The sequence below is a fragment of the Neomonachus schauinslandi genome, chromosome 5 (genome assembly GCF_002201575.2).
Source record: "Neomonachus schauinslandi chromosome 5, ASM220157v2, whole genome shotgun sequence".
Taxonomy (NCBI): Eukaryota; Metazoa; Chordata; class Mammalia; order Carnivora; family Phocidae; genus Neomonachus; species Neomonachus schauinslandi.
Window position 1 is genome coordinate 153479311 of NC_058407.1, and position 26048 is coordinate 153505358.

The 26048-nt window shown below is 36.5% G+C and overlaps 1 protein-coding gene across 1 annotated transcript in view; it reads left to right on the plus strand.

Annotated features, from left to right (window-relative positions):
- LOC110582271 (phospholipid-transporting ATPase ABCA3-like) overlaps positions 1–26048 on the plus strand; it is a 142530-nt gene that overhangs the window by 88315 nt on the left and 28167 nt on the right. Inside the window, exons 21-23 of the mRNA XM_044915267.1 lie at positions 3559–3771; positions 7599–7769; positions 21679–21857. Of these exons, the coding sequence (XP_044771202.1) occupies positions 3559–3771; positions 7599–7769; positions 21679–21857 (563 nt within the window). The remainder of the gene's footprint in view (positions 1–3558; positions 3772–7598; positions 7770–21678; positions 21858–26048) is intronic.

Genomic DNA, 26048 nt, shown 5'->3' on the forward strand with positions numbered 1-26048 from the left:
CCTAAAATTTGTATGGAACCAGAAAAGACCCTGAATAGCCAAAGGAATGTTGAAAAAGTAAACCAAAGCTGGTGCCATCACAATCCCTGATTTCAAGCTCTATGACAAAGCTGTAATCATCAAGAGAGTATGGTACTGGCATAAAAACAGACATACAGATCTATGGAACAGAATAGAGAACCCAGAAATGGACCCTCAACTCTATAGTCAACTAATCTTTGACAAAGCAGGAAAGAATATCCAATGGAAAAAGGACAGTCTCTTCAACAAATGGTGTTCGGAAAATTGGACAGCCCACATGCAGAAGAATAAAACTGGACCATTTCCTTACACCACACACAAAAATAGACTCAAAATGGATGGAAGACCTGTCTCCAAGGGCAAGGGAAAAAAGGCAAAATGAACTATTGGGACTTCATCAAGATAAAAAGCTTTTGCACAGCAAGGGCAACAGTTGACAAAACCAAGACAACACACAGAATGGGAGAAGATATTTGCCAAAGACATATCAGATAAAGGGCTGGTATCCAAAACCTATAAAGAACTTATCAAACTCAACACCCAAAGAACAAATAATCCGATCAAGAAATGGGCAGAAGACATGAACACACATTTGTGCAAAAAAGACATCTAAATGGCCAACAGACACATGAAAAAGTGCTCAACATCCCTAGCCATCAGGGAAATACAAATCAAAACCACAATGAGATACCACCTTACACCAGTTAGAATGGTAAAAATTAACAAGACAGGAAACAACAAATGTTGGCGAGGATGTGGAGAAAGAGAAACCCTCTTACACTGTTGTGGGAATGCAAGCTGGTGCAGCCACTCTGGAAAACAGTAAGGAGGTTCCTCAAAAAGTTGAAAATAGAGCTACCCTACGATCCAGGAATTGCACTACTGGGTATTTACCCCAAAGATAAAATGTAGTGATCCAAAGGGGCACCTGCACCCCAATGTTTATAGCAGCAATATCCACAATAGCCAAACTATGGAAAGAGCCTAGATGTCCATCGACAGGTGAATGGATATAAGACGTGGTGTATATATATACACAATGGAATATTATGCAGCCATCAAAAAAAATAAAATCTTGCCATTTGCAACGATGTGGATGGAACTAAGAGGGTATTATGCTAAGTGACATAAGTCAGTCAGAGAAAGACAATTATCATGTGATCTCACTGATATGTAGAATTTAAGAAACAAGGCAGAGGATCATAGGGGAAGAGAGGAAAAAATGAAACAAGACAAAACCAGAGAGGGAGACAAACCATAAAATACTCTTAATCTTAGGAAACAAACTGAGGGTTGCTGGATGGGAGAAGGGTGGGATGCGTAACTGGGTGATGGACACTGGGGAGGGTATGTGTTGTAATGAGCACTGGGTATTATATAAGACTGATGAATCACAGTCCTGTACCCCTGAAACAAATAATAGATTACATATTAATTAATTGAATTTAAATTAAAATAAATAAATAAATAAATAAATAAATAAATAATAAAATATGGAGACCCACGCTATGAGTGCATGTTATTAAATGACATATCTGTGTAACTGACAATATTGTAATATATATTGTGAATATGCAACTATCCATTAGATAAAGAATCCATACGAGTGAAAATTTATTTTTTATTTTTACTTTTTTTATTAAAAGATTTTATTTATTTATTTGAGAGATTGAGAGAGAGAGCACAAGCAGGGGGAGAGACAGAGGGAGAGGGAGAAGCAGGCTCTCCGCTGAGCAGGGAGCCTGATGCGGGGCTCAATCCTAGGCCCCCAGAATCATGACCTGAGCCGAAGGCAGATGCTTAACTGACTGCACCGCCCAGGCCCCCTGTGTTAAAATTTTTTTAAAGTTAAATAACAAGACAAAGAGTTTGTGCTTTAAATAAAAAATGATCACTAAAAAAAATTTTTTTTAATTAAAAAAACAATTACTAATACCATAAAAAAGAATAAAGCAACAATCATAAGGATATTCACTGGGCTTGTATAAAGAATGAAAGACATCAGGGAGACCCTTACCACAGAAATAAGAGTTAAAAAAGAATCCATCAGAAATGAAGAATGCAATAACTGAGATTGAAAACAGGTTTGATGCAATGAACAGTAAGCTGGAAGAACCAGAGGAATGAATTAGTGATATAGAAGACAAAATAATGGAAAATAAGCTAAACAAAAGAGAGAAAAAAGAATTATGGAACATAAAAATAGACTTAGGTAACTCAGTGACTCCATCAAATGTTACAACATTTGTTTTAGGAATCCCAGAAGAAGAAGAAGAAGAGAGAAAAGGGGGCAGAAAATTTATGTGAGGAAATAATAGCTGAAAATCTCCCTTACCTGGAGAAGGAAACAGCCATCCAAATCCAGGAGGCACAGAAAAGTCCCATCAAGATCAACAAAAGCAGGCCAATAAGATGTATTGTAATTAAATTTGCAAAATAAAGTGATAAGAAAAAATCTTTAAAACGGCAAGACAAAAGAAGTCCTTAACGTACAAGGGAAAACCCATAAGGCTAGCAGATCGAATCATGGCAAGCCAGAAGGAAGTGGCATGATAAATTCAACATGCTGAATGGGAAAAATCTGCAGCCAAGAATAGTCTGTCCAGCAAGGCTATCATTCAGAATAGAAGGAAAGATAAAGAGTTTCCCAAACAAGCAAAAACTAAAGAAGTTTGTGACCACTAAACCAGCCCTGCAAGAAATATTAAAGAGGATTCTTTGAGTGGAAAGAAAAGACCAAGAATGACAAAGCCAAGAAAGAACTAGAGGAAATCTCCAGAAACAACAGAACAAATAATAAAATAGCAATAAATACGTATCTATCAATAATTAAGCCCCAGAGTTGCTTGGGGTGGATATGATGGGAGTAGGGGAGTAGGATAGGGAGTAGGAGACCTGGTTCAAAGGTATGATAGGTAAGGTATAACCAGAGATAAAAATCTTTAGAGAAATAGGCTCTCTAGAGAAATAATCTTTCTGGGAAAGGTGAGAGTTAGCCTTATTGGGGAAAGTATACTGACTTTGTTAATTAAAAAACCATTCCAGGGGCGTCTGGGTGGCTCGGTCGGTTGAGCATCTGCCTTCCGCTTGGGTCATGATCCCAGGGACCTGGGATCAAGCCCCAGGTTGGGTTCCTTGCTCCACGGGGAGCCTGCTTCTCCCTCTCCCTTTGCCTCTCCCCCTGCTTGTGCTCTCTCTTGCTATCTCTGTCACTGTCTGTCTCTCTCTGTCAAATAAATAAATAAAATCTTCAAAAAATTAAAAAAAAATAAAAAACCATTCCAGGTAGAAAAAAAAATAAAGGGAATTATGGTGGTTCTGCTCATTGGACTATCCTCTGGTGAAGTAGAGGTAGAAGTATCTTACTTCATGCTCCTAGGTTGAAGTATTTTTTAGAGGCTAATTGATTTAATTACTGAATACTTCCATGCTACATAGCGATAGGACTTGCTCTCTCCTCTAAACATTCTGGCTTGCGTTATTTTTGACTTGCCCTTCACCTTGCCTTTATCTCTATGCCCTCTGTGTTTCAGGGAGCATTCAAATTCTGCCGATTGGATATTTACATCACAGATTACCATTTTCTGGACACAATGCTGATCTTCGTGCTATACGGCTGGTCTGCCATTCCCCTCATGTACCTGCTGAGCTTCTTGTTTACTAGAAGTACTTCTGCCTACATCAAACTTGTCCTATTCAACTACCTTTCAGGCATTTTTAGTCTCCTCATAGATGCCACGCTTCAATTCGGTAAGAGTAAGGGCTTCACAAAGTTTCTCTTTACTCAGAAGGCAGCAGCAACTAAGTAAGTAGGAATGGACTAATGACATTAGTAGACAACAAAGTTCTAGGTTTGGGGAAAATCCTGTACTTGATGTCAGTTCATAAAATTATTTTTGAGTGCCTATGATATTCTGGGTGCTGTGTTAGAGCTGGGATCCTCATGCTGAACTGATGGGGCTGGATGTGACCTACAAGTCCTTTGACAAGGTTCTTCTGTTCTATCCCCACCTCCAGTAACTCCATCACATGACTAAGGAATCTATTTTGCAACAAATATGGGAAGTTTTAGGAACATCTGTCCTGAGACTCATTTGTCAGAGAGAGAGAATACAAAAAAGCAGCTTTCTTTTTAGAAGGGCCGGCCTCAGAAAGTTATAATAAATTCTATCTCAACTATATGAGGCCATTATTATCTTTAAAAGCGTTCCCCCTTGATGTTATGGCAGTTTGTAGTGAGGTGAAGAGAGGGAAGAGTGGAGGAGAAAATTGAGTTCTTGGGAGAGGCTGACAGTTTTGTTCAAGGAAGGTTTTATGGTGTGGCTTTTCTTCCCTAATTCAATGAAAAGGCACAAGATCATGAGCACCCTAACAAGATTTTCCAGGAAGAAAATCTCTATATGCATGTGACATACATATAATTATTTAAGCCAGTTTTCCTCCCTTCCAGGACTGGTTTCTACAGTATTCTTGAATTTGTATTTCCTCATTTTCCTTCTTTGATTTTGAGATTTGGGACGATCATCACTGGAATGGCCACTGTTGTAAATGGAGTTGTTGATTCACCCTCTAATGTGCATTTCAGTTGGCCTCAGCCCTTTCCCATATCTTCCTTTTCTGTTGTTGCTCCACAAACACTGGCTCCTGCCTTGTTCCCTTTGCCCTTCCCTGGTCACAAAAGAATAGTTCGTAATTTCCTTTGAGAATGAATATTTCCCATGCATAAGACTTAAGCTTATGCATAGCAGGTGAAAAAACTTGTTAATAGGTATGTCTTAGCCCTCATTCTCACAAAGGGATACCCAAATTATGGAAAGCAAATGTTTGTACATTTTTGCACACTTGTCCAAAGAGTACTACTTTGTGATGTGAGGAAGACTCACCTGAAAGCATTTGAGACTGTGGCCCTAATCTAAAAGGAAATGATCATTTAAGGGACTAGAGAGAAATAGTTGTTTCAGAGTAAGAATAGGAATAAATTACTGTTTTAGAAAGTTTTTGAAAGACTTTTTTAGGAGGACTGTGTTGCAAAGAGTAATGCAGAATAAGATGAGAACAAAAAGGAAGCCAGTAGATTTGGCAATTAGAAAGTCAAAGGAGACTTCCACTTTTGAGCAGCAGAACAAACACTATGATACTGTGCCAAAAATAGTGAACTGAGGAGAAAGTACAGAATTGGCAGAGGCCAACAATAAAATGAAAGCAAGTGTCCTTTAAGATAAGCAAGCATCAAAGGTAGCTTTGATTTGAGGTTACTGAGAGCATCTTTTGACCTTAATTTTCCATTTTATAAGTTGTGAGGAACATAGAGGTCAAAATAAAAAGCATAAAGGTACAACAAAGGTTTAATATCTTTCTCTTTAAAATTAGAAGTTCAAAGGGTTACATCTTCATTATAAGGGTGAACAAAACTAAGGCCGCAATAGGACACAGAAAGGAAATTTGTAAGGGTTGAATTTGGCACTGAAATGAGGAATAATAATTTCCCTTTGGAATTTGTAAACACATGTAACTATTCATACTGGCTTGTGTCCTGACATCACAGAACCTATGTAAGCTAAAAAACATAACCTGATAATTTATTTTAAATAATCTCAGTTGGTTGTGCTCTCAGGTGAGTGGCAAAGGGATACATAATTCCTCTACTTCAAAGTATTCCCATAGTTAAATTTGCTAGAGAACTTTGAAATCAAATAAAAGAAGAAAGAAAGAAAAAAGAGGAAAAAAAACAAGGTCTTAAGAGCCAGTGCTAGCAGAAACCACAAATTGTAGAATCAGAGTCAGACCTGCAAAATTAAGATATGGGGATTTAGATAAAAATGATATATAAGAATGATATAAAACATGTATGTTTAAAATATTTAAATTGTAACAGAGTCTTAGGAATATGAGCAAATAATAGAATATAAATAATAGAACATGTATCCATGTATGTTATATATATGCATACAATATAAATATATATGTTTAAATTTTTAATATGTATAATGTGCAATTAATATGCATAAATATGTATGTTTAATATATTTAAATTGCAATAGAGTGTCTCGGGAATATAAGCAAATAATGGAATATATATAATAAAATATATAATAAATAATAGAACATATATACATATATATGCATATGCTACATATGTACATGTATGTATATATATATATGCATAATATATATATAGACAGAGAGAGAACAAGTAAATTTGAAAAAGATCCAAAGAGAATCCTGAGAAATGTTAAGATTTAGTAATAATTTAAATTAAGAACTCAATATACATAGAAGTATCACCGTATAGATGGGCATTGTTTTTAATCCATTCCATCACCCTATGTTTTTTGATTGGAGCACTTGGCCCATTTACATTCAAAGTAATTATTGAAAGATATGTATGTATTGCCATTTTATTACTTGCTTTATTGTTGTTTCTGAAGTTTTTTCTGACCTTGTCTTGTCTTTCATGTTTTGCTGATTTTCTTTAGTGATATATTTAGAGTTCTTTCTCTTCATTCTTTACATATTTATTAGTGGTTTTCAATTTGTGGTTACCATTAGGTTTGTATATAACCTGTCCTGCATATAGCAGTCTATATTAAGTTGATGGTCATTTAAGTTTGAACTCATTCTTTTCTCCCCTCCTTCCCACATTTTAGGTATATATTATTATATCTTATATCCTTTTTTGTGAACTTAAATGCAATTTAAAATTTAGCTCCACAGCCACATTAGCCACATTTCAAGTGCTCAGTAGTCTGATGTGTGTACTGGTGCGGCTATAGGGCTATTCCATATTCATAAAAAGATAGTGCTGGTGTATATTGTGCCATCTTTGGCATCTGTTCATTTGGCCAATAGCCCGAATTTTTCAATCTGGATCAATTACTTGTCTCTTTATCAGTTTAAAATCTACACTGGACAGAATCACCATGGCTTGGACACTTGAAGCTTCACTTCTTGGCCATCTCTCTTTGCCCAAAGTGTCTTACAGGAAATTTCTGTTTAGACTAGCCTTTTATCTTCTTTCTAAAAAACTGAATTCATGATCAGAATTCTATAATGTCAATTTCATAAATTAAGCATGTTCATATCTCCAGGAATTTAGTCTCTAATAACCGTTCATATTAAATGCATTCTTGAGAGAGAGAGTAGTTATCTATCAGCTGGTTCCCTTGAAGATTTTTCTACTCTCAAACATGTCATAATTTCCCTATCTGTTCCCTACTGTTGAATTCTAGGCTGTATCTCCAACCTCTACTCTACTCCCTTACTTGACCAATTAAGATTAGAAATATAAGAAATAGTGGTGGTTTCCTATCCATATCAGGTGCCAGGAAGTCTTATCCCATGGACACCCACTTCACCAAAGAGACTTTTCAGAACGCTGCAATTATCAACACAAAGTGTGTCACTGGATGTCAACTGGAACAAACTTATTGGGAAGTAATTAGTGTTCTTCAAATATAATAATTTTAATTATTATTTTTAATAATTCTCTGAGCTTGGTCTGGCCATCCTTGGGGGATTTGTTGTCCTGGGGATAGTTCATTTCCTATAATGAAATCTAATCTTATCATCTTTTTTAGAGGTTCAACATAAGATGTCAAAATCCACCAGAGCCTTCATACTTAATTCATTACTGTTATTTCCCAATTACAACTTTGCGAAGTGTATCAGTGACTATTTTACTTTCTACCAGATAAAGAAATGGTGCTCTGGAAATAAGCCTCCTATCTACCTAAACTGTAGTAAAGAAAGTAAGTATTATTAACCTTAAACATAAAACTGCCAGTAATTTTTCCAGCAAAAATGGATTAATTGGAGAATGACAGAGAATTGCAATGCAGAACAAGCAAGTTACAGCAAACCATAGGCAAATCTCACAAACATTATTTTAGAGAGGAACATTACTTAGGAGGAGGGAGGAAGATGAGAGGGACTGTTTGAACAAAACTCCATTAGAGAGAAGCAAAAGTTCAGGGTGATGACTGTTTCTCATTGGCTGAGTTGCAGGGGTAGTCAATTTCTTATAGGAGACGCAGTGTACATTTTTGTTGTTGTTGTTGGGGCCTGTAATCATGATTCTTCCCTGTTGAGGATTCTTTTTTTGGATCTATGATTGACAATTCTTCTTGTCATTAACAACTGGTAGGGTGTGAGGGTTCCCCCTGCTGTCCTCCTAACTCCACTTTAGTGAGGCTTCCCTTTATTAATTTTCCCAGGATTCTTGGGGTCCCTAAGCCTAAGAAATTAGTTTCAGGCTTAGCCCATGAGACACGTGGGGAATCAGCCCTTATTTCAAAAGAGAGAGTCAGGACACATGTTCAGTACATACATCATTTTGTAAGGCTGGGGGAAAACCTTTGTAAATATAATAAAACCTCAAAAGCAAAGCAAAGGTAACTTTAGTCATCAGATATAAAAATAAAGGCTACTAATAATCAACCACCTAGTAACCACTTATATTATTTTAAATTTTCACAACCTCAAGTTCTCAGTTTTTATACTCATTTCGAGGAAGAGGACTGTGTGCCCTATGCCACACAGCTTCTATGGTCCAGAACTGGGATTCACAGCTTATGTTCCCTCATTGCATAATGTATTTCATCTTTGGAAAAGAACCTCCAGGGGAAGAATTTGTATGATATTTAGTTTTGTTATCTCCCACCACCTTCACCACTCATAATCACCCAAACTCACCTGCCCACAGCCTTTTTGAAGGAATGGGTGAAATCCATTCTCCAGCATTTAATATAGTATCTGCATATAGAGGAACTCAACTGTTTTGTGCATTTTGTTTTGTTTTAGATTATTAAGTAATGGTCAGGATATGGTGATTTGGGTGGTAAAGAGCTGTACAATAGAGAAAAGAGCCAGAAAGGAAAGTAAGAGAAAGGCACACAGTACTGCAGTTTTGTTGAAAAGGGTAAACATTCATTTTAACTTTAGAAATCCTCATGGTGACACTGTATCATTTATTAGGTAATTTTGAAAATATCTTACTTTGGTGAGAGTGGGCAGAGTGAGAAGGAATACTTAGTAAGCCAGATCTAACCTAGAACTGTAGTCGATGACCTCAGAGGGAAGCTCAGTGTTCAGAACTATAAACTGTATGACAGTAAATTTTAGGGGATGAGCTGAGATAGAAAAAAATGGAAGAGAAACATTTCAGGTAAAATATAGTGACATGGGGGGGGGCGGAGCAAGATGGCGGAGGAGTAGGAGACCTGGATTTCGTCTGGTCTCAGGAATTCAGCTGGATAGGGATCAAACCATTCTGAACACCTACAAACTCAACAGGAGATCGAAGAAAAGAAGAGCAACAACTCTCTCATCAGAAAAGCGACCACTTTCTGGAAGGTAGGACGTGCGGAGAAGTGAATCCGAGGCGATATTCGGGAGGATAGACGACGGGGGATGAGCCTCCAGCGGCCGCTTCTGGCAAGTGATAGAGCCGCGGAGCACAAAATCGGAACTTTTAAAAGTCAGCTCCACTGAGGGACGTCACTCTGGTGGCTAAGCGGGGGGTGGAACCCTCCGGGACAGTGTGGTCTCAGGACCCTCGGGGTCACAGAAAGACAGGGGGTGCCTGAGTGTGGCAGAGCTACCAGGTATGGGAGCAGGGAAGCCGGCTGCAGAGGCGGAGCCCAGGCGTGGGGTTGCCATAAACCGTGATCCGCGGCACAGTCGGGCCCCTGCTCCTCCAGCAGGGACCCAACAGGCGGCAGATCCGGGGAGACTCACCTTCCTCCCCTGGGAGGAGCCGCGCGGGAGTGCGCCGCAGGGATCTGCTGGGTTTGGAGACTCCACCCGGGGTCGGGTGCCAGAGATAGAAACGCGCGGTCACAGGCCGGGTGAGCACGGAGTGAGGCTGGAGACCGGGGAGACGGGAGTGACTGACGGCTTTTCTCTGGGGGCTCACTGAGAAGCAGGGCCCCGAGTTCTCAGCTCCTCCGCGGCGGAGATTGGGAGGCCGCCATTTTCACTCTCCGCCTCCAACACTGTACAGAAAGCTCGCAGGGAACAAAAGCCCCAGAGAGCAAACCTGAGCAGATTACTTAGCTGGGAAGGGGGCAAGGGCGGGGCAATTCTGCCTCCGGCAAAGACATTTGGAAACCACGGCAACAGGCCCCTCCCCAGAAGATCAGTGAGAACAGCCAGCCAAGACCAAGTTTACCCATCAATGAGAACGGCAGAACTCCAGCTCTAGGGGACTACTGCACATAGAATTCATGGCTTTTTTACCGTGATTCTGTAGTCTTTCAAAGTTAATTTTTTTTAACTGTCTTTTTTTCTTCTTTTTGAATTTTTCTTTTTCCCTTTTTCAACCAACATCTTATCAATCCCTTTTTAAAAAAAAAAAAACATTTTTATTTTTCATTTTTAGAGTCATATTCTATCCCTTCATAGTAGTTACCCGTATTTTTGGCTTATATATATAAGTAGTTCTATATATATAAGTAGTTCTCTCTTTAAAATTTTGAGATAGTTTCTTCTAACAGATCAAAATATACCCTAAATCTCTAGTATATGGTGTTTTCTATTCCCCTGCCTGATCACATCCTCTCCCTTTTTTTTTTCTTTTTTTAAATCCTTTCTTTTTTCAAACAACTTCTTATCAATTCCTTTTATAAAATTTTTTATAATTTCCATCTTTACAGTCATATTCCATCCCTTCATCATATCAACCCTTATTTTTGTACATATATAAGTTTTTCTTTCTTTAAAATTTTGGGAGGCACTTTCTTCTAAAAGACCAAAATACACCCCAAATCTAGTGTGTGGCACTGATCTATATACCAGCCTGATCATATTTGATCACATTCTGGTTTTTTTGTTGTTGTTGTTTTGTTTTGTTTGTTTTTGTTTTTATCTTTATCTTTTTCTTTTTTTTCTTTTTCTTTTTTCTCTCTTTCCCTTTCTTTTCCCACTGCTTCAGGTTTTTTCTGATTTGTTTAGAGTATATTTTCTGGGGACATTGTTACTCTGCTAGCATTTTGTTCTCTCATTAATCTATTCTCCTCTGCACAAAATGACAAGATGGAAAAAATCACCTCAACAAAAAGAACAAGAGGTAGTACCGACTGCCAGGGACCTACTCAATACGGACATTAGTACGATGTCAGATCTAGAGTTCAGAATCATCACTTTAAAGATACTAGCTGGGCTTGAAAAAAAATGGAAGTTATTAGAGAAACCCTTTCTGGAGAAGTAAAAGAACTAAAATACAACCAAGTAGAAATCAAAAAGGCTATTAATGAGGTGCAATCAAAAATGGGGGCGCTAACTGCTAGAATAAATGAGGCAGAAGAGAGAATCAGTAATATAGAAGATGAAATGATGGAAAATAAAGAAGCTGAGAAAAAGAGAGATAAACAACTACTGGATCACGAGGGCAGAATTCGAGAGATAAGCAATACCATAAGACGAAACAACATTAGAATAATTGGGATCCCAGAAGAAGAAGAAAGAGAGAGAGGGGCAGAAGGTATAATGGAACAAATTATAGCAGAGAACTTCCCTAATTTGGGGAAGGAAACAGGCATGAAAATCCAGGAAGCACAGAGAACCCCTCTCAAAATCAATAAAAATAGGTCAACACCCCAACATCTAATAGTAAAACATACGAGTCTCATAGACAAAGAGAAAATCCTGAAAGCAGCTCGGGAGAAGAGATATGTAACCTACAAGGGTAGAAACATTAGATTGGCAACAGACCTATCCACAGAGACCTGGCAGGCCAGAAAGGACTGGCAGGATATATTCAGAGCACTAAATGAGAAAAATATGCAGCCAAAAATACTATATCCAGCTAGGCTGTCATTGAAAATTGAAGGAGAGATAAAAAGCTTCCAGGACAAACAAAAACTAAAGGAATGTGCAAACACAAAACCAGCCCTACAGGAAATCTTGAAAGGGGTCCTCTAAGCAAAGAGAGAGCCTAAAAGCAACATAGACCAGAAAGGAACACAGACAATATACGGTAACAGTCACCTTACAGGCAATACAATGGCACTAAATTCCTATCTTTCAATAGTTACCCTGAATGTAAATGGGCTCAATGCCCCAATCAAAAGACACAGGCTATCAGACTGGATTAAAAAACAAGACCCATCGATATGCTGTCTGCAAGAGACTCATTTTCGACCCAAAGACAGCCCCAGATTGAAAGTGAGGGGGTGGAAAACCATTTACCATGCTAATGGACACCAAAAGAAAGCTGGGGTGGCAATCCTTATATCAGACAAATTAGATTTTAAACCAAAGACTGTAATAAGAGATGAGGAAGGACACTATATCATACTGAAAGGATCTATCCAACAAGAAGATCTAACAATTGTAAATATCTATGCCCCTAACATGGGAGCAGCCAATTATATAAGCCAATTAATAACAAAAGCAAAGAAACACATCGACAACAATACAATAATAGTGGGGGACTTTAACACCCCCCTCACTGAAATGGACAGATCGTCTAAGCAAAAGATCAACAAGGAAATAAAGACTTTAAATGACACACTGGACCAAATGGACTTTACAGACATATTCAGAACATTCCACCCCAAAGCAACGGAATACACATTCTTCTCTAGTGCCCATGGAACATTCTCCAGAATAGATCACATCCTAGGTCATAAATCAGGTCTCAACCGGTACCAAAAGATTGGAATCATTCCCTGCCTATTTTCAGACCACAATGCTTTGAAACTAGAGCTCAATCACAAGACAAAAGTCAGAAAGAACTCAAATACATGGAGGCTAAAGAGCATCCTACTGAAGAATGAATGGGTCAACCAGGAAATTAAAGAGGAATTAAAAAAATACATGGAAACCAATGAAAATGAAAACCCAACTATTCAAAATCTTTGGGATGCAGCAAAGGCAGTCCTGAGAGGAAAGTATATAGCAATACAAGCCTCTCTCAAGAAGCAAGAAAGGTCTCAAGTACACAACCTAACCCTACACCTAAAGGAGCTGGAGAAAGAACAGCAAATAAAGCCTAAACCCAGCAGGAGAAGAGAAATAATAAAGATCAGAGCAGAAATCAATGAAATAGAAACTAAAAGAACAGTAGAACAGATCAACGAAACTAGGAGCTGGTTCTTTGAAAGAATTAACAAGATTGATAAACCCCTGGCCAGACTTATCAAAAAGAGAAGAGAAATGACCCAAATCAACAAAATCATGAATGAAAGAGGAGAGATCACAACCAACACCAAAGAAATACAAACAATTATAAGAACATATTATGAGCAACTCTATGCCAGCAAATTAAATAACCTGGAAGAAATGGATGCATTCCTAGAGATGTACCAACTACCAAAACTGAACCAGGATGAAATAGAAAACCTGAACAGACCTATAACCACTAAGGAAATTGAAGCAGTCATCAAAAATCTCCCAACAAACAAAAGCCCAGGGCCAGATGGCTTCCCAGGGGAATTCTACCAAACATTTCAAGAAGAATTAATACCTATTCTTCTGAAACTGTTCCAAAAAATAGAAATGGAAGAAAAACTTCCAAACTCATTTTATGAGGCCAGCATTACCTTGATCCCAAAACCAGACAAAGACCCCATCAAAAAGGAGAATTACAGACCAATATCCCTGATGAACATGGATGCAAAAATTCTCACCAAAATACTAGCCAATAGGATCCAGCAGTACATTAAAAGGATTATTCACCATGACCAAGTGGGATTTATCCCTGGGCTGCAAGGTTGGTTCAACATCCGCAAATCAATCAATGTGATACAATACATTAACAAAAGAAAGAACAAGAATCATATGATCCTCTCAATAGATGCAGAAAAAGCATTTGACAAAGTACAGCATCCTTTCTTGATCAAAACTCTTCAGAGTATAGGGATAGAGGGTACATACCTCAATATTATAAAAGCCATCTATGAAAAACCTACAGCGAATATCATTCTCAATGGGGAAAAACTTAGAGCTTTCCCCCTAAGGTCAGGAACGCGGCAGGGATGTCCACTATCACCACTGCTATTCAACATAGTATTGGAAGTCCTAGCCACAGCAATCAGACAACAAAGAGAAATAAAAGGCATCCAAATTGGCAAGAAAGAAGTCAAACTCTCACTCTTTGCAGATGATATGATACTTTATGTGGAAAACCCAAAAGATTCCACCCCAAAACTGCTAGAACTCATACAGGAATTCAGTAAAGTGGCAGGATATAAAATCGGTCCACAGAAATCAGTGGCATTTCTATACACCAACAACAAGACAGAAGAAAGAGAAATTAAGGAGTCGATCCCATTTACAATTGCACCCAAAACCATAAGATACCTAGGAATAAATCTAACCAAAGAGACAAAGGATTTGTACTCAGAAAACTATAAAATACTCATGAAAGAAATTGAGGAAGACACAAAGAAATGGAAAAACGTTCCATGCTCATGGATTGGAAGAACAAATATTGTGAAGATGTCAATGCTACCTAGAGCAATCTACACATTCAATGCAATCCCCATCAAAATACCATCCACTTTTTTCAAAGAAATGGAACAAATAATCCTAAAATTTGTATGGAACCAGAAAAGACCCCGCATAGCCAGAGGAATGTTGAAAAAGAAAAGCAAAGCCGGCGGCATCACAATTCCGGACTTCCAGCTCTATTACAAAGCTGTCATCATCAAGACAGCATGGTACTGGCACAAAAACAGGCACATAGATCAATGGAACAGAATAGAGAGCCCAGAAATGGACCCTCAACTCTATGGTCAACTCATCTTTGACAAAGCAGGAAAGAATGTCCAATGGAACAAAGACAGTCTCTTCAACAAATGGTGTTGGGAAAATTGGATAGCCACATGCAGAAGAATGAAACTGGACCATTTCCTTACACCACACACAAAAATAGACTCCAAATGGTTGAAAGACCTCAATGTGAGACAGGAATCCATCAAAATCCTAAAGGAGAACACAGGCAGCAACCTCTTTGACCTCAGCCGAAGCAACTTCTTCCTAGAAACATCGCCAAAGGCAAGGGAGGCAAGGGCAAAAATGAACTATTGGGACTTCATCAAGATAAAAAGCTTTTGCAAAGCAAAGGAGACAGTCAACAAAACCAAAAGACAACCGACAGAATGGGAGAAGATATTTGCAAATGACATATCAGATAAAGGGCTAGTATCCAAAATCTATAAAGAACTCATCAAACTCAACACCCAAAGAACAAAGAATCCAATCAAGAAATGGGCAGAAGACATGAACAGACATTTTTCCAAAGAAGACATCCAAATGGCCAACAGACACATGAAAAAGTGCTCAATATCGCTCGGCATCAGGGAAATCCAAATCGAAACCTCAATGAGATACCACCTCACACCAGTCAGAATGGCTAAAATTAACAAGTCAGGAAATGACAGATGTTGGCGGGGATGCGGAGAAAGGGGAACCCTCCTACACTGTTGGTGGGAATGCAAGCTGGTGCAGCCACTCTGGAAAACTGTATGGAGGTTCCTCAAAAAGTTGAAAATAGAGCTACCTTATGATCCAGCAATTGCACTACTGGGTATTTACCCCAAAGATACAAAAGTAGGGATCCGAAGGGGTACGTGCACCCCAATGTTTATAGCAGCAATGTCCACAATAGCCAAACTGTGGAAAGAGCCAAGATGTCCATCGACAGATGAATGGATAAAGAAGATGTGGTATATATATACAATGGAATATTATGCAGCCATCAAAAGGAATGAGATCTTGCCATTTGCAACGACGTGGATGGAACTGGAGGGTATTATGTTGAGTGAAATAAGTCAAACAGAGAAAGACATGTATCATATGATCTCACTGATATGAGGAATTCTTAATCTCAGGAAACAAACTGAGGGTTGCTGGAATGGGGGGTGAGGTGGGAAGGATGGGGTGACTGGGTGATAGACACTGGGGAGGGTATGTGCTCTGGTAAGCGCTGTGAATTGTGCAAGACTGCTGAATCTCAGATCTGTACCTCTGAAACAAATAATGCAATATATGTTAAGAAAAAAAAAGAAGAAGAAGAAGAAGGTAGCGGGAGGGGAAGAATGAAGCGGGGGAAATCGGAGGGGTAGACGAACCATGAGAGACGATGGACTCTGAAAAACAAACAGGGTTCTAGAGGGGAGGGGGGTGGGAGGATGGGTTAGCCTGGTGGTGGGTATTGAGGAGGGCACATTCTGCATGGAGCACTGGGTGTTATGCACAAACAATGAATCATGGAACACTTCATCTAAAACTAATGATGTAATGTATGGGGATTAACATAAGAATAAAAATAAATAAATAAATAAATAAATAAAAATATAGTGACATGGAAAATCAGATATTATCGAGTCTCCAAAGAAACAGGGAATATTTTGTATGGCAATGTAGAAGCATTCCAGTTTCTCTATATCTTCTCCAACAATTGTTATTTTCCATTTTTTAAAATTATATAGCCTTTCTAGTAGGTATGGAGTTGTATCACATTATTGTTTCAATTTGCATTTCTCTAATGTTACCAGTGATGTTGAGCATCTTTTCATGTACCTGCTGTCCATTTGTATATCTTCATAGAAATGTCTCTTCAAATTCTTTGCCCATTTGAAACTGGGTTATTTGTCCTTATGTGTTCTGGAAAGTAGACCCTTCTTTGGTATATGGCTTCTAAACATTTTCTCCCATTTTGAGGGCTGTCTTCACTTTCTTACTAGTGTCCTTTGATACATGGTAGTGTTTCATTTTGATGAAGTCCAGTTTATCCATTGTTTCTTTGGTTGTACACTTTATGTGTCAAAGAAATCATTGCCTAATCAAAAGTCACAGAGACTTACTCAATGTATTCTCCTAAGAGGTTTATAGTTTTAGCTGTTATATTCAGATTGTTGATCCTTTTGTAGTTGACTTCTATATATGGTATGAGACAGGGGTCCAGCACCATTTGTTTAAAAGACTATTCATTTCCCCATTTAATTAACTTGGTACTCTTGTTGAAACCAGTTGACCTCAGAAATACGGTTTTATTTCTGAACTCTCAATTATAGTTCATTGATCTGTATGTCTGTCCTTGTTTCAGTATCACCCCCATCTTGATTAATTTAGCTTTGTAGTACATTTTGATATTGGAATTTGGCTATGTCTTGACATTTATTTTGCAATTCTTAATACATTTAAGAATTACCTTTTTTGGGGATGCCTGGGTGGCTCAGTTGATTAAGTATCTGCCTTCAACTCAGGTCATGATCCCAGGGTTCTGGGGTCAAGTTCTGCATTGGGCTCCCTGCTCAGAGGGGAGCCTGCTTCTCCCTCTGTCTGCCACTCCCCCTGCTTGTGCTCTCTCTCTCTGTCTCTCTCTCTCTGGCAAATGAATAAATAAAATCTTAAAAATTAAAAAAATAAATTAAAAATTTTTTTAAAAGAATTACCTTTTTTAACACACATAAGAAAACAAACCTCGTAGGAGTTTCATTGACATTGCTTTAATTCTGTAGAAAATTTTTGAAAGATTTATTATTTTTACAATTTTGAGTTTACAATCCATGGACTTGGTACATTCCTTTGCTTATTTAGTTGTAGCCATCCATCTATTTACTTTGGTCTTCTTCATTTTTATTTAATACTAATTAATTGTTATTGCTTTAGAGGTATTATAGATAGGTAGTTAGCTTTATTCCTACATATCTTTTGATGTTCTTATAAATAGTATCACTTTTTGAAGTGTCATTTTTATTGTTTCTTGCTGATAGAAATAAAATTGAAAGAGCTCATTTTTGTATATTGAACTTGCTAAATTATTTTATTAACTTTAATAATTTATGAGTAGATATTTTTTATTTTCAATGGGTACATTCAAAGTACATTCAAAGCACCTGCTAATAAGGACACTACTTTTACTGCTTTGTTAATAAGGACATATAGTTTGAACTTAATCAAAGTGGTAATAGCAGACATCTAGTTTCATTCCAGTTTCAGAGAGAACATCTTCACTAACACTATGTGCCCTATTTCACACAGCTTTTATGAGCCAGAATTGAGATTCAAAGGGATCCTAGTTTCCTGATTAAGGAAGTTGATTCCCCCCTATTCTGTGTTTAGTAAACTTTTTTTTTTAATCATGAATAACTGTTCAGTTTTACTTAAGCTTCTGTTGAGATGCGCAAATGATTTTTCTTCTTTGTTTTACTGAATTACATATTCTGTCAAATTACATAAGCTGACTTTGTATAAAAAATTAAATAATAAACTGAATCATTGTACATGGAGATTATTGATCATGTTTCCTTAATAGAGGTAGAATTATTTAGGGAGAGAAATTAACAGAGTTTTTGTAGAATTGTTTCATTCTACCTAAATTTTCAAAATCATTGGCATAAATTTATTTATAATATCTCCTGATACTGTTAACATCTGTGAATTCCGTAGAACTTCTCATTTTCATTTATGATATTCTGAATTTTTTCCAGTTATATTTTTTCTTGATAAATCTTACCAAAGTTTATCAATTATATTAGTCTTTTCAAAAAACAAGCTTTCACATTTATTGATTGTTCCTATTGCATGTTTGTTTTTTAAATTATTAGTTTATATTCCTTATTATTTTCTTCCACATTTTCCTTTTTGGAGGATTAATTTTCTAGCATCATAAGGTGGCTTCTTAAATCGTTTATTGTCAGCCTGTCTTCTTTTCATGATTAGGATGGATCTCAGTGGGGTTTGGAAAGTTTGTATTTTTCTTGCTTAGATTCTCTGAATTCTTGCATCTTTGAGCTGATCTCTCATTACTTTTGTAAAATTATCATCTTGGAAAGGCGCCACTTCCCAGAAGAACAACTTAAAAGACAGAATTATCCCTTGGAAGCTTAATGATGTGTAAAAAGAAGGAAAATATAGCAATAATGAATGGTACTACCAAAACAAAAGGTTATCAGGGAATCAGAAAACTGTATCCACATTACCACCATACCACCATTACCACCGGCAGAAGGACATTTATTTTTTTAAGGTTTTATTTATTTATTTGTGTGAGAGAGCACGCCCGAGCAGCACCCCTCCCCCTCCACCCCCCCCAGCAGCAGACAAAGGGAGAAGCAGGCTCCCTGCTCAACAGGGAGCCCAATGCCAAACTCTGGGATCATGACCTGAGCCAAAGGCAGATGCTTAATCAACTGAGCCACCCAGGCATCCCAGTAAGACATTTATTAAAGAAATTCTATTTCACTCGGCCAACAGAAATTCTTTCATAAGCTAAGCAACCAAGTAATCAGCCGAAACTTTTCATTGCCACTCCATAAAATTATTGTTTTGATGGTTCATGAAAATTCACAATTCACAACAGAGATAGCCAACATTCATACAAAGTTAGTATGGCAAGAAGACAAAAATAAAAATAACACATACAAGAAAATAATCTTTTAAAAATCACAGAGTTAACTTAATTAGAAATAGACATACAGTGGGCAGCATGTGGGGAGCAAATATGGCTAAACATTAACATAGTTGATACTAGGTGTAGGAGATGGTCTCTTTATTTTACTATTTACTATTTTATTATTTTATTTTTATTTATTTTATTATTTATTATTTATTATTTCAATTTTACTTTATATTTGAAAAAATTTTAAATGATAACATGGAGGGAAACAAGCTCCTGTAGACTATATAGAGCATGATACTATTTCTATAACATTCAAATTTAAAAATTAAACAAAATATTATTTACTTATACATAACACATATGTATTTCATATATATATATATATTTACATTTATATGGTCCACTTGTAATTAAAATAGGAATGCAGAATACATTTCATCATAGCAGTTACCTCTGGAGGGTGGAGAAGTGAAGGAGCATATAAGTATTGTATTTTAAAATTATTTGTAAACTCTTAATTTGGAGCCTAGGTGATAGATTCCATTATAATACTATGCTTTAAATCTATACATATGTAGCATATATTCTGTATGAGTCAAATATTTTAAAAATATAATATAATTCTAAAATATGAGGAATGGAAAAGTTGAAATAATACTAGATTTGATGGTCTACCCAGGAATCTCAAAGGATCCTCTGATAAATTATTAAACTTTATATTATTAAACTTTATAAGAATATCTTGTGGTTGATTAATGCAAAATAAATGCAAACAAAACATTCACTTGCATTTCTGTACATAAACTGCAAACACTTGTAAAATATGATTCTTAAAAATGACAAAGTCCAATGGCATAGCTGGAACAATTTCAGCAACAAAATAAGGTAATGTTGGATTTGTAACTGAAAGTATAAATTGATCATATGAATCTATTTTGATATAAATAAATGACCAAATAAAAAAATGATGGATAAGAGAAAAACCTCCAATAGAGTTCCAATCAATGTATGTAGCTATTCCAACCTCAAGGAGGTAGAGGGTAACTTCACTCTCCTTATATGTGGGATGTACATTTTGACTTCCTTCCAGAGAATATTACAGAGTATGGACAGAGAGGGAAGGGAGTAACTTTACAGCAGAGACACCTGACAAACACAACCTCAACCAAGTGATCGAGGTCACCCTGGTAGTATGTGCCTTTTGTTGTTGTTGCAATAAAAATGTCACTTTATCTCTGTGATCTTCCTCCCAAAACCCCATAATCCCATTCTAATCATAAAGAAGAAAAAAAAGAAAAAATCAGATAGATCCCTGCTGAGGGAAGTCCTACAAAATACCTGACCAGTACTCCTCAAAACTGTCAATGTCATAAAAAATAAGGAAAATCTGAGGAATTGTCACAGCTAAGAGGAACTTCAGGAAACACAACAAATGTAATATAGGATTCTGGACTGGTTCACAGAACAAAAAAGAAAGGAAGGAAGGAAGGAGGAAGGAAGGAAGGAAAGGAAGGAAGGAAGGAAGGAAGGAAGAAAAACTACATTAAAAAAAAAGGAAACCTGAATAAATCAGGAACTTTAAAAATAAATAATAAATAAATAAATCAGGAACTTTAGTTAAAGATAATATTTGATATTTGTTAGTGATAATATTTATTCATTATTGTAACATGTACCATACTAATGTATGTTGTTAATAATTAGGGAAAGCATGTGCAGAGTATATGGAATTCTCCATACTGTCTTTGTAATTTTTCTGTAAATCTGAAACCATTCTAAAAGATAAACTTTTTTTAAAAGGAAGGAGAGTATATAATTTTCTTATAAGAGAAATTCTATACTTTTTATTCAACTTTCTTCTCAAGAAAGCTCAAGAAGTATCACTAATGGTCATTTTTACCTTTTTAAAGGAAAGTGTTATTTTTTGTAAGGGTATTTGCACTTTAATACTTTCTTCTAATCATCAATTTAAGATTTCACACTTCTGAAAGGATTTGGGGCATATTTTTCATGGCATGCAATAATTAATAGGCATATCAGTAAATATATTAATATTCATATGCTTACTTGATTAGTGTATATTATATTCATGAAATTAGTCTTCAAAATTCATTGTCGAAAAGATATTTGTGTAGCGGGATAATCACTTTTCACATTCCAAATAGTTTACCTGTCTCAATTTAGCCTAATACTTCATTTCATCCTATATTTCTTATTTATTGTTTTCTTAGTCCTTATTCATGGTGTCAGTGTTCTCTATTAAGATCTCTCTCTATCTCCCTCTCTCTCTCTCTCTCTCTCATTCTCAGGTACCGCAAGGAATGTTTATTCTTTGGACGAGAAAATGATTGGAAAGTACATGATTATAATGAGTATCACAGGCTTTATTTGCCTTCTCTTCATTTTCTTTTTGGACACTACTTTGTGGAAGCTAAGAACATTTTTCAATCAATATATTTACTTTGGTATCTATAAGACATTCAAGAAGGTGAGTAATTAAGCATGAGCCTTAACTCCAAGCAAAATCTTAAAAAAAAAAAAATAAAGGGGGGTGAGGGGTGCCTGGGTGGCTCAGCTGGTTAAGACTCTGCCTTGGCTTAGGTCATGATCTCAGAGTCCTGGGATCAAGCCCCTTATAGGGCTTCCTGCTAGCAGAGAGTCTGTTTCTCCCTCTCCCTCTCCCTCTCGCTCTGCCTGTCCCTGGCTTGTGCTCGCGCTCTCTCTTGCTCACGGTCTCTCAAATAAATAAATAAAATCTTAAGGAACAAAAAAAGAATAACTCCAAGCAAATGGAACATTAGGCCTAAAAATCATGTATCTATACATGACTATCTCAGTTACTGGTAAAAGAAAACTCTGTGTTCACAGAAATATATTTTCTTTTTTTAAATAAAGGTTTATTTATTTATTTTAGGGAGGGAGAGAGAGTGAGCTGGGGGATGGGGGCAGAGAGAGAGAGAATCCTGAAGCACAGTCCCTGCTGAGCGCAGAGCACAAGCCCAACAAGGGGCTGGCTCCATCTCAGGAGTCTGAGATCATGACCTGAGCTGAAACCAAGAGTGGCTGCTTAACTGAGCCACCCAGGTGCCCCAGAAATGTATTTTCTTAAATAAAATCCATTGAGGTAATTTACCTACAAAAAACTATATTTGTTTTTATTGATTACTTCAAAGAACCAAACTTTGTGTTTACTAATTTCCTTTATTGTTGACTGTTTCCTTTTTCACTGATATTTTTGGTCTTTAAAATTTTTTCTTCCTGCTGCTTGCTTTTGGGTTACTTCCCTCCTAGCTTCTTTATGGAAAGATTGAAACTACAGGTTTTAGGGCTTTCTTCTGTAATAATATAAACATTTAAAGCAAAACAGTCCTCTAGCTGTACCCTGAAAAAATTTGATTTCTTCTATTTTCAGTATCATTCAAATGTTTAAGTATTTTTTAAATTTCCTGTATGATTTCTTCTTTTGATGTATGGATTAATTAAAGGTCTGTAAATAAATTTAAAAATATTTGGGAAGTTTCTAGATATAGTAATTGTTACTGATTTCTACTTTAATTCCTTTGTGGTCAAAAAACATACTCTATGGTCAATCCTTTTAAATTAATTGATAATTGCTGTATGGCTCAGCATATGATCTATCTTGGTGATATGCCATGTGCATGTGAAATAAATGTGTATTTTGTATCTGTTAGTTGTAATGTTCTACAAATATCAGTTAGGTTATGATGGTTGATAGGATTGCTTACATCACCCAATCTCTAACTGATATTTTTGTTAGATTTATCTTTCAATTGCTGAGAAAATAGTGTAAAATCTCCAATCCTAGTTATAGGTTTGTTTATTTCTCCCTTTAATTTTGTCATTTTTAAAACTATATTTTGAATCATTAAGCCAATAAACATTTACTATTATATGTTTTTCTGATTAATTGAATTATAGAGTGTCCCTGGTAATGACATATATCTCTGGTAATATTCTTTGTCTTAAAGTCTATTTCCTGTGACATTAATGTGGCACCTTCACTCTTGTACATAGTTTCTCATGGTATGCCATTTTATATACATTTATTTTCAAACTTCCATCTTTACATTTAAAGTGGCTCCCTGTAGGGGCGCCTGGGTGGCTCAGTTGGTTAAGCGACTGCCTTCGGCTCAGGTCATGATCCTGGAGTCCCGGGATCGAGCCCTACATCGGGCTCCCTGCTCAGCGGGGAGTCTGCTTCTCCCTCTGGCCCTCCCCCCCCCCTCGTGTGCGCTCTCTCATTCTCTCTCTCTCAAATAAATAAATAAAATCTTTTAAAAAAATAAATAAATAAATAAAGTGGCTCCCTGTAAACAGCATGAAATTGGGTCCTGACTTTGTATCCATTCTGATAATCTCTGACTTTTCAATTTGAGCATTTAGTCCTTCATTGATAAATTTGTATTTCCATCTCCCACATATATTATTTATCTTCTGTTTGTCCTTTCAGTTTTTTGTTTCACTCTTTTCACATTTCTGCCTGAACTTGGGTTAATTGAACATATTGGAATTCCATTTTAATTTTTCAATTCACTCTAGCAATACTTCTATATTTATCTTTAGTTGTCAATGCAGGGTTTACAAAATACATAGTTAATTTTTCATAGTCTCTTTATAGTTAATATTGTAAAATGTAGTAAATGTGAAACTGTAAACATCCATTTCTATCCCTCATTGCTTTTAATGCTGTAGTTGGCGTATGTCTCACATCCATATATGACATTATGTTATTAACCATGAAAAATAATATATTTTGCTTTAATACACTATGTACTTCAAAGTAACCAACAGGAAAATCATTTTGTATTTACCTAAATATTTAGCATCTCTGGTGCTATTCATTCTTTCCTGAATATATGAGTCTCCTTCTGCTGTGGTTTTCCTTTAGACTGAAAACTTACTTAAGGACTTACTTTAGTTAACAATTAGAGAAGAACTATGTTAGTCTTCTTTTATCTGAGAATATCTTTATTTACCTTCATTCTTGGAGTGTATTTTTGCTTTCTTTAGAAGCCTGGGTTGATAGTTGGGTTTTTTCTTGGCACTCTACGATGTCATTTCACTATCTTCTGGCTTCTTTTAATTCATATGAGAAGATACCAGTCAAATTGTTTTCTCTTGTATGTAATGCATTGCTTTTCTTTGGCTGTTTTTTAGTTTATCATTATCTTTGGTTTCCATCAGTTTGACTCTGATGTACCAAGGCATGATGCCAACTTGGCTAAGCCAGAACCTTATTTGCCAGAATCTTCTTCCCTGTATTATTCCGATTTAGAGTTGGTAAGGAAAGAAGTGCACATGAGATTTGGAAGGCAGAACTGAAGCAGACTTACTAGCCTCAGTCTCATAGCAGTGCATCGCTCTCCTTGTCCACTCCAAACTGTACTAGCAGCTGTGCATAATGCCACTAAAAAGAGTATCATCCAACATAAATCAAGCCACAGTTGTTTACTTAGGATAGATCAGGGAATGGCATTGTCATTTCCCATAATTTTATTCTTTTTTTAATACTTGTTCATTATATTGCTGTGTTTGATAAAGTAATGAATATCTAACATTTCATTTTACTGCATTTTTCCTGTATATATGTTTATATCTTACTTGTTTTTTACTAAGTTTTTAATTTTAATTCCAGTATAGTTAACATATGGTGTTATGTTAGTTTCGGGTATACAATATAGTGATTCAAAAATTCTATGCCTTACTGAGTGCTCATCATGATAAGTGTACTCTTAATCCTCTTTACCTACTTCACTTATCCCCCCCATCCACCTCCTTTCTGGTAACCACCAGTTTGTTCTCTATAGTTAAGAGTCAGCTGCTTGGTTTGTCTCTTTCTCTTTTTTTCTTTGTCTTGTTTCTTAAATTCCACATATGAGTGAAATCATATGGTATTTATCTTTCTCTGACTTATTATACCTAGCATTATTCTCTCTAGCTCCATCCCTATTGTTGCAAATGGCAAGATTCCATTTTTATGACTGAGTAATATTCCTATATATATATATATATATATATATATGTATCACTTCTTCTTTATCCATTCAGTGGACATTTGGACTATTTCTATAATTTGGCTATTGTAAATAATGCTACAATAAACACAGTGGTGCATGTGTCCCTTTGAACCAATGTTTTTGTATTCTTTGGGCAAATAGCCGAAGTGCAATTGCTATTTTTAGCATTTTGAGGAACCTCCATACTGTTTTCCACAGTGGCTGTGCCAGTTTCCATTCCCACCATACAGTGGTGCTTTTTCTCCACATGCTAGCCAACAGCTGTTGTTTCTTGTGCTGTTGATTTTAGCCATTCTGACAGGTGTGAGGTGATATCTCATTGTGGTTTTGATTTGCATTTCCCTGATGATGAGTGATGTTAAGCATCTCTTCATGTGTCTGTTAGCCATCTGGATGTCTTCTTCAGAAAAATGTCTGTTCCGTGTCTTCTGCCCATTTTGTAATTGGATTATCTGTTTTTTGGGTGTTGAGTTGTGTAAGTTCTTTACATATTTTGGATACTAACCCTTTATTGTATATGTCATTTGCAAAGATCTTCTCCCATTCAGTAGGTTGTCTTTTAGTTTTGATTGTTTCCTTCACTATGCAGAAGCTTTTTATTTTGATGTAGTCCCAATAGTTTATTTTTGCTTTTGTTTCTC